Here is a 16,483-nt window from a genome sequence, read left to right on the forward strand (position 1 = left end):
AAAATATATATCTGTCCACTGTGCAAAAGAAATACAGGAATAATAAACCAAAATTGAAAGAGACTGGTTAACTACAGGAGATAGGCGAGCAGGGGGTGGAAAGTTGGTAGTAAGGAGAGGAGAGAGTGATAATTCTCTGAGTACACCTTTTTATATAGCTTTGACTTTCAGAACCATCATAATGTTTCCCAGCTTCAAAAAAATAATTAAAACCAACTAGGATTTGAAGGGAAGCTAAAATGAAATACAGACTAAGTGAACTTAGTTGTATTACAAATAAATATCATAGCCATAGTGAAGGGAGTGCGAAGGAAAGAACTAACCTAAGTAACTTTGGAATATAGTACTTTGGATACTTAAGGCTAAAGACAAAAGGGACTGTACACAAACACTACACTTTAGATAGAAAATCTGTTTCTTACTGGGGTATGGACTAGCAATCCTGAAACTAGTCTATGTGTGTATCAGAACAGGATAAAAAAAGTAAATACATTCTAGATAGCGAGAGCCAGGTTTCTTAATGTCAGAGAAAGAAGTACAAATCCGGAAAGGAGGAATCTAGAATGAACCCTGTGGTGCTGTATTGAAATCAGGGTTATCAGTATAAATTCATTGTTAGAGAGAAAGAGACGTATAGGAATAGGCACAAGTATGAGCATAGGTATGAAGTTTCTGGGTGGTGCAAACGGTTAATGCGCTCAGCTACTAACCAAAAGGTTGGCGGTTTGAGTTCACCTGGAGATACCTTGGAAGAGAAGCCTGGCAATCTACTCCCAAAAAATCAGCCATTGGAAACTTTATGGAGGACAACTCTACTCTGACACACACGGGGTTGTCATGAGTTGGAACTGATTCCACAGCAACTGTTTGTTTGTTTATAGGTATAGATGTGGATATGGGTACATAGAGGTAAATAAATACAGATGAGGGGGTTAGTATACATATATTTCCTAGCTGAGTCCACTGATAGAGCCGAGAAGCAATGACCATCCAGTAGTAATGAACACACCTAGTGCTTAGATCTTTGTTTCTAAATACCATCCTCCAAAAAAACTATCTATCCTTGGAGAAGTGGTTAATTCCACTTTTTTCCACAGAAAAAATATAAAGTGAGCCTGAAAGATAGGACATGTCAAAAGGACACAGGAGTCCCTGAAACTATTGCCCTGAGATAATCTTTAAAACTCAAACCAAAAATATCCCCTGAAGTCTTCTTTAAACCAAACAATAGTTTAGCTTAACTAGTAAAGAATATCTGCCTTGAGCATTATGCTCTTTCAAGATCTATCTATATGGGATCAAATTGACAATAGCAACTCAGAAGGTCAGATAGGAACCTTAGAGGGCAGTGAGTTTATGTTAATGGGGTGGGGGGAACAAGTCAGATAACTTAGAATGGTTGTACAACTCAAAGAATGTAATCAATGTCACTGAACTGCACATGTAGAAACTTGAATTGGTGTATGTTTTTGCTGTGTATATTCTCAACGACAACAAAAATAAAATAAATAATTTTTAAAGAAATTCAGAAAGAAAAAAAAAAGGACACAGGAACCAACCTGAAGGAGCTCCCAATGGCCAACATTTGAACAATTTGAGCAACAAAATAAATAATGATAGTATTGGATTATAACTCATAGAATAAATAACAAATCTATACTGATCTACACAAATAATTGAATAGATAAATAAAAGGGGCAGAAGGGATAGCTCTTCCTTACAAAAGAATTTCAATTAATAAACACAGAAGAAATGAGGGAAATAGAAAATCATCATCAGGCAAGATCCACCAGTGGATGCTAAAATCAGTACATGAAAATTTAAGGAGAAACAGGATATTTGCAATTTTCCCAAAATAGTAATCAATTACAAAGGAAAAAATAGTAATTTTAAAGTGAAGAAACCTGGCAGGCGTATCTTAATCTAGTGATCAAAGTTAACATCACTAGTAATAAAATGCAGTGACACCCTGTAACTCCTAATATGATGTACTGAGAAGAACACAGCATCTCTTCTGAGATATTCTTGCCAAAAATGTATAGTCTCAATCTCATTATGAGAAAATATCAGACAAACCGAAGGTGAGAGAAAAATAAAATAAAATAAAAACCTGTGGCCATCGAGTTGATTCTGACTTGCAGCAACTCTATAGGACAGAGCAGAGCTGTCCCATAGAGTTTCCAAGCAGCAGCTGGTGGATTTGAACTGCTGATCTTTTGGTTAGCAGCTGAACTCTTTACACCTGCACCACCAGGGCTCCCAAATTGAGAGGCAGTCTATAAAATAACTGTCCAGTACTATCGAGGCCATGAAAGACAAAGGAAGATTGAGGAACCATCATACATGGGAGAAGACTAAGGATACATGACAACTAAATGTAATGTTTCGCTGAATCCTGGAACATAAACAGGGCATGGGTGGAAAAACTGGTGAAATCCTAATTAGGCATGCAGTTTAGTCAATAGTATTATGCAATGTTAATTTCCTGATTTCAATCACTGTACTGTGGTTATGTAAAATGCTAACATTAGGGGAAGCTGGATGAAGAGCACACAGGAACTATTTGTATCATTTTTGCAATTTTTCTGTAAATCTCAAATTATTTCAAAATAAAAAGGTTTTTAAAAAGTTTAAAAATGGATATAATTTCGATAGACAATACTAGGGCATCAGAGAAGAGGAATTGCATAATGGAAGTACGCAGGGGTTGGGGCCCTGGTGCAGCTGTGTTGAATGGTCCTCAGTGGGGCCAGCTGGGAGGGAGGAAGGTTCTAGACTTTCGGGTGTAGTTCGTCAGCTTGGGATTGGGCTGAGGCCCATGGTACCATGAAGCACTGATATTTAAGAGATTATGGCATTAAAAACACACAATGTTAAAAAATGGTACTTTTATCATAATAATAAAAATCTTCCAGAAAGAATTATTGAAGAAATAATGGCTGAAAATTTCCAAAATACGATCTTCCTAGAAAAAGGATCTCTAATTTCATTAATAAGGACATGAAGGTGCTTCAGAAATCTCTAAAACAGTTGGCTGCTTACATAAATACAGCAAAACCTGCAAAAGTCGGAACCTGTGTAAGGCAGAAACCTGTCAGAGAAGGCAAACTCAAATATTTTCCATCAAAACAAGTGATAGAAAAGTGGTAAGACCACACCCTGTCAAAGGCGGAAAACTTGCAAGACCCGGAAAAAACCAAGGCAGTCCTGTCGAGTTCTGGCTCTCACAGGTTTCACCATAGAACAGTTTGAGTAGCCGTGAAAAGCCCAGACACAGAGAGGAAGTTTACCATCCTTTTCCAAATCTTTATTCCAGAAGGAAACAGTTTCTCAGAAAGAAGCAGGGGCTGTGACATGGCAAATAAAGACAATGAGCTGACTTGCCATGGTAGCCAAACACATTTGGGTAACTCTAGCATTTCCGGTTCTTCACGGACAGAAAGCCCATCATTAAATCATGGTAAGTTCCAATGAAAACAGAAATCTCTATGCCAACGTTCAGTGCAGCACTATTCACAATAGCCAAAAGATGAAAATAATCGAAATGTCCATCAACTGATGAATAATAAACAATATGTGGTACATACATACTACGGACTACTATTCAGCCATAAAGAAAAATGAAGTCCTGATGCACGCTACAACATGGAGGAAGCTTGAAAACCTCATTCTGAGCGAATCACAAAAGGACAAATACTCTATGATCCCACTTACATGAAATAAGCAAATATATAGAAACCAAAGATTATTAGTGGTTGCGGGGTAGAGGGAGAGGGAAGTTTTTGCTTAGGGGGCACTGAGTTTATGTTAATGGTGGTGGAAGAACTCACAAAAGGATAGTGCTAATGGTTGCACAAGATGAAGAATGCAATCAATGTCACTGAATTATACATGTAGAAATTGTTTAATTGTCAAATATTTTGTTGTGTATATTTTTACAATAAAAAATTAGAACAAAACATAGTGAGTTCAATAAGGCAGACACAAAAGGACTAAATAATATTGTACAATCTGACCTATATGAAATGTCTAGAATAGGCAAATGCATAGAGACCAAAATTTATTGGTGACTACCAGGGGTTGGGGGAGGGGAAATAGAGAGTTATTGCTTAAGGGGTAGTGAGTATTTGTTTGGGGTGATGAAAACGTTTGGAAACAGTGGTGATGGCAGCACAACACGGTGAATGTAATTAATGTAACTGAATTCTACACGTAAAAATGGTTTAAACGGCAAACTTCTTCTTATATATATTTTACCACAATAAATCTAAAAAAAAAAAAAAAAGCAAGGGCAAAAATAGACATATAGATATATAGTGGGTTCATTTTTTTCTGAGGCTTCTCAGGACCATGAAACAATGGCCTAAGTTCTGTTCCGTGGGAATTTGAGATTAAATGCAGCTGAACTTTCTGGAGGACGGAAAGTGTAAGTGCACTCAGAGCCTGTTTGGTGATGACAGAAAACCTTGGAGTTGGGGTGGATTGTCTTCCTGTGCTCACTAATAGTTTACAAGAAGAACAACACATCTCACGTGGCTGCTGTGCAAACCTGTTGCCTCCAGTAAAGTCATTACTTCAAAGCGAATTTGAAAATATTTAACAGTTGGCTTACGCTGTCTTCACGCAGTCATAAAAAGGTGGTAGTCAGAATTATCATCCCCAAGAGAAATTACAAACGATGGAAATATTCAGATTTTAAACAGCAATTAAGCTATCATTTAAGCCTCAACGAGATGGATTAACACAGTGGCTGCAACAATGGGCTCAAGCATAACAAGGATTGTGAGGATGGCGCAGGACTGGGCAGTATTTCATTTTGCTGTTCACAGAGTCGCTGTAAGTCAGAACCGACTCGAGAGCACCTAACAACAGCAATAATAATTTAAGCTTCCTTCATTTGAGTAAATTCACTAAATATTAAAAAAAAAAAGTACAGAGATGGGAATACCTCGGCAATGTTAGATGAACAGCATGAAGGAGGGGGAGTAATGAAAAACAAGGTGGGAACTTGAAGGAACCAGATTATGGAACAATTTGGATGTCCATCTAAGTAATGGGTCATCACAGTAAAGGATCAAAGCTAGTCTGGCAGCCATGTCTGAGATGAGCGGTAGAGGGAAGAGGTCATTTAGGACAGAATCGTGATTATGAGGGAGTTAACATGTTATTAGGAGGGATCAGTCCCTGCAGAAGGACATCATGCTTGGTAAAGTAGCGGGTCAGCGAGAAAGAGGAAGACCCTCAATGAGATGGACTGACACAGTGACTGCAACAATGGGCTCAAACATAGCAAGGATTGTGAGGATGGCGCAGGACCGGGTAGTGTTTTGTTGTACATAGGGTCGCTATGAGTCAGAACTGACTCGACGGCACCTAACAACAACAAAGAAGGCTCAGGAGCCCTGGTGATGGTTAAGCACTCAGCTGCTAAATGAAAGGTCAGCAGTTCAAATCCACCAGCAGCTCCATGGGAGAAAGACCTGGTGATCTGCTCCTGTAAAGATTACTGTATTTTATGTAACTAACACATGCCTACTATGTTTGTTTGCCAACCTCCCCCTCCCCCTGTGAGGTGTTTTCATAAGTGCCTCTGAAGCCCTGGTGGTGCAGTGGTTAAGAGTTATAGCTGCTGACCAAAAGGTCGGCAGTTTGAATCCACCAGCTGCTCCTTGGAAACCCTATGGGGCAGTTCTACTCCGTTCTATAGGGTCACTAAGAGTCGGAATTGACTCAATGGCAACAGGTGTTTTTTTTTTTTTTTTTTCATAAAAAAATTAGCATAGCATGCTTATGAAAATATCTCTTGGAGGGAGGGCACAGATGGCAAACAAACATAGGAGGTGTGCGTTTTATTTGTGTAAAAATATGGTTCAGCCTTGGAAACCCTATGGGGCAGTTCTACTCTGTCAAATAGGGTCGCTATGAGTCAGGATCAACTTGATGACAACCGGTTTGGTTTTTGGTTAACGATGACTTGAATTACGGAAGTGACAGTGAGACTACAGAAGATGAGGTGGATATATGAGAAATATTAAAGAAAGGGAATTGACAAGATTTGGTAACTAAATGAATATGAAGGCAAAGGAGGGGAAGTAGTCCAAAATGACGCTGAGCTTTCAGGCCTGGGACCTAGACAGAGCCATAAACAGAAACCAATTAATACAGGAATAGGAGCAGGTTTGGGGAAATAGAAATAAATTACATAGTGGGATTTAATGTGCAAATGAAAAATCTGTTCATATACATCCAAGAAGCAGTTGGAAATTAGGGAGTCAAGTTAGGGAGAGAAGCCTGGATTCATATTCATGCCAGGTACCAGTGTCCTTTCTGAATCCCTACCCAAAAAAGGAACATGGTTCTTGGTGGAATGGAGTGCCAGGTAGTTCTGAGTATAGATGCTGCACCTGAACCAGATATGAGTACTTAACACATTTGACTACGTACAAAGCCCATTTATTCATGCTAGGTTTCAATAGCTTATGATCTGTAGAGAAAAATATCTAAAGCTGTAATTTTAATATTACTTTACCATGGGATATGATGATGATAGCCCCACTGATGAATCATTGTTCTTATGATTGATTAAAACACACTTGATCACAGGCAGATCTTGGTTTGTAAAAGTCCCGCATATCATTGCTGAAAAAACAGCTGCAAAACAAAGTAAATACAATGATATTGATACATGCACACCTTAAAAAGGAACTATGTATTCATCTTATGACAAAACAAAATGAAATCAAAGAAAATTGGCCAACATGAAAATACACAGGAAACACAATTTAATAAAAGGTAAGTCTTTGGTAAATCAGGAGCAGAAGTACTGAGAGCAATGCTGTCCAGTAAAATGTTTTGCAATGATGGAAATATTCTAGATCTGTGCCATCCAATATGGCAGTCAATAGTGTGGCTACTGAACATTTGAAATGAGACTAGTGCGACCGAAGAACTGATTACTTATATAAAAGCCATTCTTTTTTTTCTTCATGGAACCTTCCAAAAACCAAACCAAACCCACTGCCGCTGGGTTGATTCTGACTCATAGTGACCTTGTAGGACAGAGGAGAACTGCCCCATAAGGTTTCCAAAGCTGTAAATCTTTATGGAAGCAGACTGCCACATCTTTCTCCTGAGGAGCAGCTGGTGGGTTGCTAACCTTTCGGTTAGCAGCCAAGCACTTCAACCACTGTGCCACCAGGGATCCTTACAGAAGCTTTTTTCTTTGTAACCGTTGTACTAAATTTTCAAAATTATATGCCCTGGTAAGAGTTTATTTTTATCCATCATCCTGGATATTTAATGGGCCTTTTCAATGTAGAAACTCATATCCTTCCATTTGGGGAAGTTTTCTTGAATTATTTCTTTGATTCCTTCTCTTTCACTTTCTGTTTTCCTATTAGTTGGATGCTTTTCCCAAATGACTGGTGCCTCTGGACAGTCTGCTAATAAATAAGAATGAAGCACTAAATGTTCATCCTAAGCTCTGGGCACAAGGTGTGGTCTGCTGCCCAATCTTCTCTGTGGCTTATGTTTGGGCCTTTTCTCCTCAGCTGGTCACATTGCCCAGAGAAGACTCTTCTATTTCTTGCGTACTGCCAGTGTTCTGGGAGCTGGTGCCGACAGTTTAGACTCTTTTGGGGGTTCTGCAATGTAAATAAAGGAGCCCAAGTGGCGCAGTGTTTAAGCACTCAGCTGCTAACCGAAAGGTTGGCAGTTCACTCACCCAGTGGCTCCTCAGGAGAAAGACCAACTGATCTGCTCCTGTAAAGATTAAAAAACCCATTGCCGTCGAGTCGATTCTGATTCATAGAGACCCTATATTGGGCAGAGTAGAACTGCTCCATAGGGTTTCCAAGCAGTGGCTGGTGAATTTGAACTGCCAACCTTTTGGTTACAGCCGTAGTATGCCATAGCTTTTAACCACTGAACCACCAGGGCCCCCTGTAAAGATTACAGCCTAGGAAACTCTATGGGCAGTTCTACTCTGCTCTGTAGGGTCACTATGAGTCCGAATTGACTCAACGGCAATGGGTTCGTTTGAGTTTTTTTTTTTTGCAGTGTAAATTAGGTTGCTTCTCAGCTTTCCCAACCTCCAGCTTATGGTTCAGCTTTCTTCATCTGCTTTCTAGTTTCCAAAATTTTATTTTCTCCTTCACCATTCTCTTAGTTCTTGCGTGTTTGTCTTTAAAAAAAAAAAAAAATTAAAAGTATGTGTTCAGCACTCTTTGTATCTCATAACCTAAGGCAGTCTCATTCTGCTTAAACACCTCAGTAATGCAGCTATGGGAACTACATATAAGACCCATTCTTTGATTTCTTTTATTCTGTCTTTATTCTTTTATTCTTAACTAACAGGCCACACTATAGCAGTACTAAGGAGCCCTGGTAGCACAATGGTTAAACACTTGACTGCTAACCAAAAGGTTCGTGGTTCGAACCCACCGGTGGCTCCACAGCAGAAAGACCTAGCAGTCTTTTCCCATTAAGATTACAACCAAGAAAACACTGTGGGGCATTCTACTCTGTCACTGGGCATCATTATGAGTTGGAATCGACTCCTTGGCATCTAACAACAACAGTGGAACTATAAAAATTCACTTTAAATCCTGAAATTCTAACAAATAAACTGTTTTTATTTCTCTGTAACCTTTCCCTTATGTGTACGCGGTTTTCAACTAATTGTACGGACAGAGTAAAAACAATTTTATATTCAGATTTTTAACAAAATAGATCATAAGCATTTCTTATGTTACTACATATTTGTAGATTTGTATTCCTTTAGTGGATATACCACAAATGGCCTAATCATTTCTGTGCTATTTCACATTTTACATTTTTCTCTGCTATTTTAAATAAGTCACTAAGCCTTTGAATTTAAAAATATTTCCTTGGTGCAAATTTCTGGAAGGAGAATTAGTGGATCAAAGAATGTGAACACTGACATGGTTCTTGACATGCACCGCCATCTTGTTTTCCAAACGGGGGGCTGTCACAGTTTTACCACAGCCTCATCAGCATTTAGTCAGGCATACTTTTTATTTCCCTTAATATAGCCCCTATTCTTATAAAGGAAACGAAATAAGCATGGGAAGAAAAAAAAACAAGATAAAAGAGAACTTAAGAACTTTTCCTGCCTCACTCCTTAATGTTCTTTCTCCCCACTCTTCTTTAAATAGTTTTATTATGTATAATTAACATACAATAAATAGCACATATTTAAAGTGTAAAGTTTGATAAGTTTTGACGTATGTTGTTGTTGTTAGGTGCTGTCAAATGGATTCTGACAGATAGCGACCCCATACGACAGAGGAGAACTTGCCCAATAGGGTTTCCTAGGCTGACATATGTACATACCTGTAAAACCATCATCACAATCAAGATAGTGAACTTATTCAACTTATCCATCACCCCTAAATTTTCCATATGCTCCTTTGTAATCCCTTCCTCCTCCCCTTGTCCAAGCAACCTTTGATTTGCTTTCTGTCACTATAGATTAGTTTGAATTTTCTAGAATTTTATACAAATGGAATCATACCATATGAACTCTTTTTTGTCTGGCAGTATTTTTTTGAGATTCATCCACATTGTAGTATATACCGGTATTTCATTGCTTTTAATTGATGAATAGTGTTGTATTAGAATGGACTTGAACACACCGGTGATCCTAAGGGATCCTAACGAAATGGGCAACATTTCATTCTGTCTGTTGTACATAAGGTCACCATGAGTTGGGGTTACCTACCTACCTACCTACCTATCTACCTATGTATCTGTCTTCCTATGTACCAATCTATGTATCTACCTATGTATCTATCTATATAGTATTCTATTAAACAGATACATAACACAATATTTTAGTCCATTCACCTGTTGATAGACATTTGGGTTGCCTCTACTTATGAGTTCCTACATTAAGGCTGCTATGAACATTTGTATAAAGGTCTTAGTATGGACATATGCTTCCAGTTCTCTTGGGGTAAATTCCATGGAGTGGAATGGCTAAGTCATATGGTAGGTATAAACTTTTAAAGAAAATGCCAATATGTTTTCCAAAGAGGTTGTACCAGTTTATATTCCGCATGTTGCCGCATGTTTGCCAACACTTGATAAAATGAGGTTTTTTAATTTTAGCCATTCTAATAGGTATGCTCCATAGAGTTTTCATAAAACACACCTATTAGAATGGCTAATGGGATATTTAAGGAATCACAATGTTCCTTAGAAGCAAGGATAGTGAGACTTTAACTAGCTTCCTTCGGATCCATCACCAGCAAAGACCAATCGCTAAAAAAGACATCATGTTTGGTAAAGTAGAGGGCCAGTGAAAATGAGGGAAATCCTCAATGAGATGAACTGACACAACAGCAGCAACAAAGGATTCAAACATACCTACAATCATGAAGACGGTGCAAGATCGGGCAACATTTTTGCCACCATGAGTTAGAGATGACTCAGTGGCAACGGACAACAACAATAGATGTTTCGTATCTTATTGTGTTGATTTTTTTAATGTGGTAAAATAAACAAATTATAAAACTTGCCATTTTAACCATTTTCAAGTGTATAACCCAGTGGCACGATGTTGTGCAACCATGTCATGGATTGAGTGGTGTCCCCCAAAAATATCTGTCAGTTTGGCTGGGTCATGATTCCCAGTATTGTATGATTGTGTTATCTGATGTGATTTCCTTATGTGTTGTAAACTCTATCAGTATGATGAGATTATATGTGATCTCCTTATGTGTTGTAAATTCTATCACTGTGATGAGGTTATAATGATGAGGTTGACAAGATTAGTGTCTTAATGCAATCTCTTTTGAGATATAAAAGAAAAAAGCGAGCAGAGACACACGGGAACCTCATACCACCAACAAAGCAGTGCTGGGAGCAGAGTGCGTCCTTTGGACCTGAGGTTCCTGTGCAGAGAAGCTCCCAGACCAAGAGAAGATTGATGACATGGACCTTCCTCCAGAGCCAACAGAGAAAGCGTTCCCCTGGAGCTGATGCCCTGAATTTGGCCTTGTAGCCCACTGCACTGTGAGAGAATAAACTTCTCTTTGTTAAAGCCATCCACCTGTGGTGTTAGAGCAGCACTAGATGACCAACACAAACCAGCACCACTATTTGTTTTCAAAACTTATCATCACCCCAAGCAGAAATTCTGTAGCCATTAAGCAATAACCCCTTATTCTTCCCTGCCCCCAAGCCCATGTAACCACCAATCTACTTTCCGTCTCTATGCATTTGTCTATTCTAGTTATTTCATATTAATGGGATCATACTATATTTGTTTTTTTGTATGTTTGACTTATTTCACTTAGCACAATGTTTTCAAGTTTCATCCATGTTGTAACATGAAGTAGAACTTTATCCCTTCTTTACGGTAGAAAAATATTCCATTACTTGTATATACCACATTTTGTTTATATATTCATCTATTGTTAGACATTGAGCTGTTTCCACCTTTTGGCTATTGTGATAATGTTGTATCTGTTTGAGTTCCTGCTTTCAATTCTTTTGGGTGTACAACCAGAAGTGGAATTATTGGGTAATATAAGGTCTCTGTGAGTTGGAATCGACTCAATAGGAACAGGTTGGTAATTCCTGGGAGCCCTAGTGGCAAAATGGTTAAGCACTCACCGAAAGGTCAGTTTGAACTCACAACTGGATCCACAGGAGGAAAGACCTGGCAATCTGCTTCCAATGGCACACAACAACAGCATTAGCATGATAATTCTTCAATTAACTTTTTGAGGAACTGCCAAACTGTTTTCCACAGTGCCTGCACCATTTTACATTCCCATCAGCAATGCACAAGAGTTCCAATCTCCCTGCATCCTAACCAACACTTGTAGTTTTCCATTTTTCTGATACTAGCCATCTTAGTGGGAGTGAAGTGGTATCTCATTATGGTTTTGATTTGCATTTCCCTAATGACTAAGATGGAGTATTTTTTTATGTGCTCGTTGGCCATTTTGTATATCTTCTTTGGAGAAATGTCTAGTCAAGTTCTTTGCCCATTTTTTGATTGGGTTGTTTGTTTTTTTGTTGTTGAGTGGTAGTAGTTCTCTATATATTCTGGACAGTAAAACTTTGTCAGATATATGATTTCCAAATATCTTCTCCCATCCTGTAGGTTGTCTTTTCACTTTCTTAATAATATCCTTTGAAAGCACAAAAGTTTTCTATTTTGATGAAGTCCAATTTATCTATTTTTTTCCTTTGTTGCTCATGCTTTTGATATTGGATCTAAGATTCCATTGCCAAATACAAGGTCCTGATGATTTACCCCTATGTTTTCTTCTAAGAGTTTCTGGTGGTGCAGTGGTTAAGAGCTCAGGCTGCTAACCAAAAGCTCAGCAGTTCGAATCCACCAGCCACTCCTTGAAAACCCTATGGGGTAGTTCTACTTTGTCCTTTAGGGTCGTTATGAGTTGGAATCAACTCAATGACAATGGGTATATGGCATTTTATATCTTCTTTGCTAATGCCTCTGTTCAAATCTTTTGTCCATTTTTTACTTCAGTCATTTATTTTTTTGTTATTGAGTTTTGAAAGTTTTTTGCTTCTGAATACAAGTCTTTTGTTAGATATGTAATTGACAAATATTTTCTGCCAGTCTGTGGTTTGTCTTTGGAAGATTAGAAAATTTTAATATTGAAGATGCTCAATCTATTACTTTTTCCCATGCTTTTGGTTTTGTATCTAAAAAATCTTTGCCCAACACAATGTCAGAAAGGTTTTCTTCTGGAAGTTGAAGAGTTTTAGGTTTTACATTTGGTTCTATGATCCATTTTCAGTTAACTTTTTATATGGTATGATATATGGATAAAAGTTTTGTATATGAATATCCAATTGTTCCAGCACCATTTGCAGAAATACTGATTTCTCCACTGAATTTTGTCCAAAAAAAATTGACCTCCCAGAGGTGGAGCCAACATGGCGCTACAGACATAAGCACCACATCATGCCTCCACAGCAAAGACTGAAAAACTAAGTAAAACAGAAACAAACGTCAATCCTAGAACCCTAAGCATCAAATGAAGAAATAAAGAACTCACCCAACACTAAATGGAATAAAAACCTGACGGAGAACAGAGAGTGAGGAGAGATACATGCGGAGGTCTCCTATCAGCTAACCCAGAACAAATTCACCATCTCGGACTACTGTTGGAGATTGGAGGACAGAGAGTACAGGAAAGCAGCTTCACGGAGCTCCCAGCAGGAGACAGACCACCCACTCCCTTGAAATGCTTTTTTTTTTATTTGTCTTTGGCCCCTGTTTCTTTCTCCTCTCTCTTCTCTTTCCCATACCCATCTTAGCTCCACACATCACAATCTCCAACCTCCTTCCTACCTACCTGCACCATGTGCTGAACATCACACCGCCTAGCAGCACAGACACGGTCTACTGGAACCTGCCCTGAACTCCTTCCCAGCCCACCCTGCCAGAGTACATGCCACAAACAACCCATTCCAGCCCATCCCCTTCAGCTGGACCTGCCCTGCTGCACCAGAGCTGAGAGACTGGCCTTCCCCACTGCAAAAGGAAGTGAAAAATATACCCACAGATGAGCAAACAACAAAGAATGCACAGCCCACCTGCTCAGACATAACCAAATAAAACAAAAATGCAGGATGAAACAAACAAATCTACAATCAATAAATAAAGAAAATAACTAATGAATGTCCTGAAGACAGCAGACAATATAAAAACATTTACAAAAACAGGACAGGATGGTTGCAGTAGGCGTCCAAAATAAAACACCAGATGACCTTCCAGTAGAAGAAAAGGCACTAGACCTAACTGATAGAGAATTCAAATCTCTAATATTCAGAATTGTCCAAGAGTTGAAGCAAAAGGCAGACAAAATTGAGGAAAAAATAAATTCATGGAAAAGGCAGATAATTTCAGGGAAAACACAGACAAAAAATAAAAGAATTCAAGAAAATAATACAGGAACAAAATGCTAAAATAAATTCACAACTAGGAATCATACAAAAACAACAGTTAGAAATCCAAAAGATAAACAACAAGATTTCAGAAATGGACAGTGTAATAGAAGGGCTGAGCAGCAGGTTTGAAACGATGGATGACAGGGTCAGCAAAATTGAAGACAAACACTTGGATACAAATCTGTTTGAGGAAAAATCAGAAAAAAAGAACAAAGAAACCCTGAGAATTATGTAGGATACAATCGAAAGCAAAACTCTGTGAGTGATTGGAGTTCCAGAATGGGGAGAAAACAGAAAACACAGAGAGGATCACTGAAGAATTGGTGACAGAAAACTTCCACAATGTCATGAAAGATGAAAAGATGACCATCCAAGAAGCTCAATGAACCCCATATAGGATAGACCCCAAAAGAAAATCACAAAGGCATATCATAATCACACTCGCTAACACCAAAGACATACAAGGAATCCTGAGAGCAGCTCAAGAAAAACGAAAAGTCACATACAGAGAAGAAACAATAAGACTAAGTTTGGATTATTAGGCAGAAACAATGCAGGCAAGAAGGCAATGGGATGACACACATAAAACCTTGAAAGAAAAAAATTGCCAACGAAGAATAATATAACCTGTAAAAACTCTTGTTCAAGTATGATGGTGAAATTAGGACATTTTCAGATAAACAGAAATTAAGGGAATATGTAAAAACCAAACCAAACTTACAAGAATTATTAAAGGGAGTCCTTCAGTCTGAGAACAAACAACATCAGACCTCAGGCTGAATCTAGGATGCAAGATTGTACCAGCCAGATACCAACCTAGGAAACAAACTCTCAAGGACTATCCAAAACCAAAAGAATTACAACAAGGAACCAGACAAACCTGTCTGTAATCTGTAAATGACAACAACGTCAGAAAAATAAAAGCGGGAATAAATGGTATAGATACATAACTTCCTGATGGAGAGGAAGGTAAGGTGATACCAAGTAATAACACACTGGTTCAAAACTAGGAAGATAAGGGTAAAATTCAAGGTAACCACAAAGGAAGTTAACAAACCTACTCATCAAAATAAAAAGAACAACACAGCCTCAGTAAAGACAAAATCCACAAAAACAAAATATGATAAAAAATCCAAAGACAAAAGGAATTCAGCACAAGAAAGTAAGAGGAACAAAGAAAACGTCTGCATCACAAAAAAAAAGTACCACAAAATGACAGCAATAAACTCACACCTATCAAAAATTACACTGAATGTAAATGGCCTCAATGTACCCATAAAGAGACAGAGAGTGACAGAATGGATTAAAAAAAAACAGGATCCATCAAGATGCTCTCAATAAGAGACACGCCTTAGAAACACAGATGTAAATTTATTAAAAATCAAAGGATGAAAAAAAAAATATCAAGCAAACAGCTACCAAAAAAGAGCAGGAGTGACAATACTAATCACAGATAAGATAGACTTTTAAACAAAATCCACCATAAAAGACAAAGAAGGGCACTATATAATGATTAAAGGGACGATCCATCATGAAGACATAACCATAATAAACATCTACGCACCCAATGACAGGGCTCCAAAATACATCAAACAAACTAACAGCACTGAAAAGAGAAACTGACAGTTCCACAATAATAGTAGGAGACTTCAACACGTCACTCTCAGTAAAGGACAGAACATCTAGAAAGAAACTCAGCAAAGATACAGAAGACATAAAGGGCACAGTCAGCCAATGACATTATACACATACATTGAACACTCCACCCAAAAGCTGTAAAATACACATTCTTTTCCAACACACATGGAGTGTTCTCCAGAACAGACTACATCTTAGGCCACAGAGCAATCATCAACAAGATCCAAAACGCTAAGATAATACGAAGTATCTTTTCTGACCACAAAGCTGTCAAGGTAGAAATTAACAACAGGAAGGACAAGGGAAAAAAATCGATTACACGGAAACTAAATAAGACACTGCCTAAAAACCATGGAGTAATAAAAGAAATCAGATATGGAATTAAAAACATTCCTAGAATCAAAAGAGAATGAAAACACATTATACCAAAACCTTTGAGACACAGCAAAGGCAGTCCTCAGAGGATAATTCATAGCAATAGATGCACACATCAAAAAAGAAGAGACAAAATCAAAACATTAGCTACACAACTGGAACAAATAGGAAGAGAAGAGAAAAAAAAAAAAAAGCCCACAGCCACCAGAAGAAAGGAAATAATAAAGATCAGAGCAGAAATAAATGAAATAGAGAATAGAAAAACAACAGAATTAACAAAACCAAAAGACGGTTCTTGGAAAGGATCAACAAAATCGACAAGCCACTGGCCAATGTGACAAAAGAAAAACAGGAGAGGATGCAAGTAGCACAGATAAGAAATGAAATGGGGGACATTACGACAGACCCAACTGAAATAAAAAGGATCATAATAGTATTATGAAAAACTATCCTCCAACAAATTTGAAAACCTAGAGGAAATGGATAAATTTCTAGAAACACACTACCTACCCAA

At 38.1% G+C, this 16,483-nt stretch overlaps 1 protein-coding gene and 1 pseudogene across 2 annotated transcripts in view; one reads left to right on the top strand and one right to left on the bottom strand.

The window, feature by feature from the left end:
- Positions 1 to 6,789, bottom strand: part of FLT3 (fms related receptor tyrosine kinase 3) — a 77,662-nt gene extending 70,873 nt beyond the window's left edge. Inside the window, exon 1 of one of the 2 annotated variants that reach the window (XM_004384142.2) lies at positions 6,530 to 6,788. In XM_004384142.2, the coding sequence (XP_004384199.1) occupies positions 6,530 to 6,637 (108 nt within the window). In that variant the 5' untranslated portion in view covers positions 6,638 to 6,788. Of the gene's footprint in view, positions 1 to 6,529 lie in introns of both variants that reach the window. The other variant, XM_023738494.1, reaches the window with a different exon arrangement.
- LOC105756686 (KATNB1-like protein 1 pseudogene) lies at positions 3,001 to 5,105 on the top strand (annotated as a pseudogene).
- Positions 6,790 to 16,483: the final 9,694 nt, after the last annotated feature.

Source organism: Trichechus manatus, unplaced genomic scaffold (genome assembly GCF_000243295.1).
Source record: "Trichechus manatus latirostris isolate Lorelei unplaced genomic scaffold, TriManLat1.0 scaffold00118, whole genome shotgun sequence".
Classification (NCBI taxonomy): domain Eukaryota; kingdom Metazoa; phylum Chordata; class Mammalia; order Sirenia; family Trichechidae; genus Trichechus; species Trichechus manatus.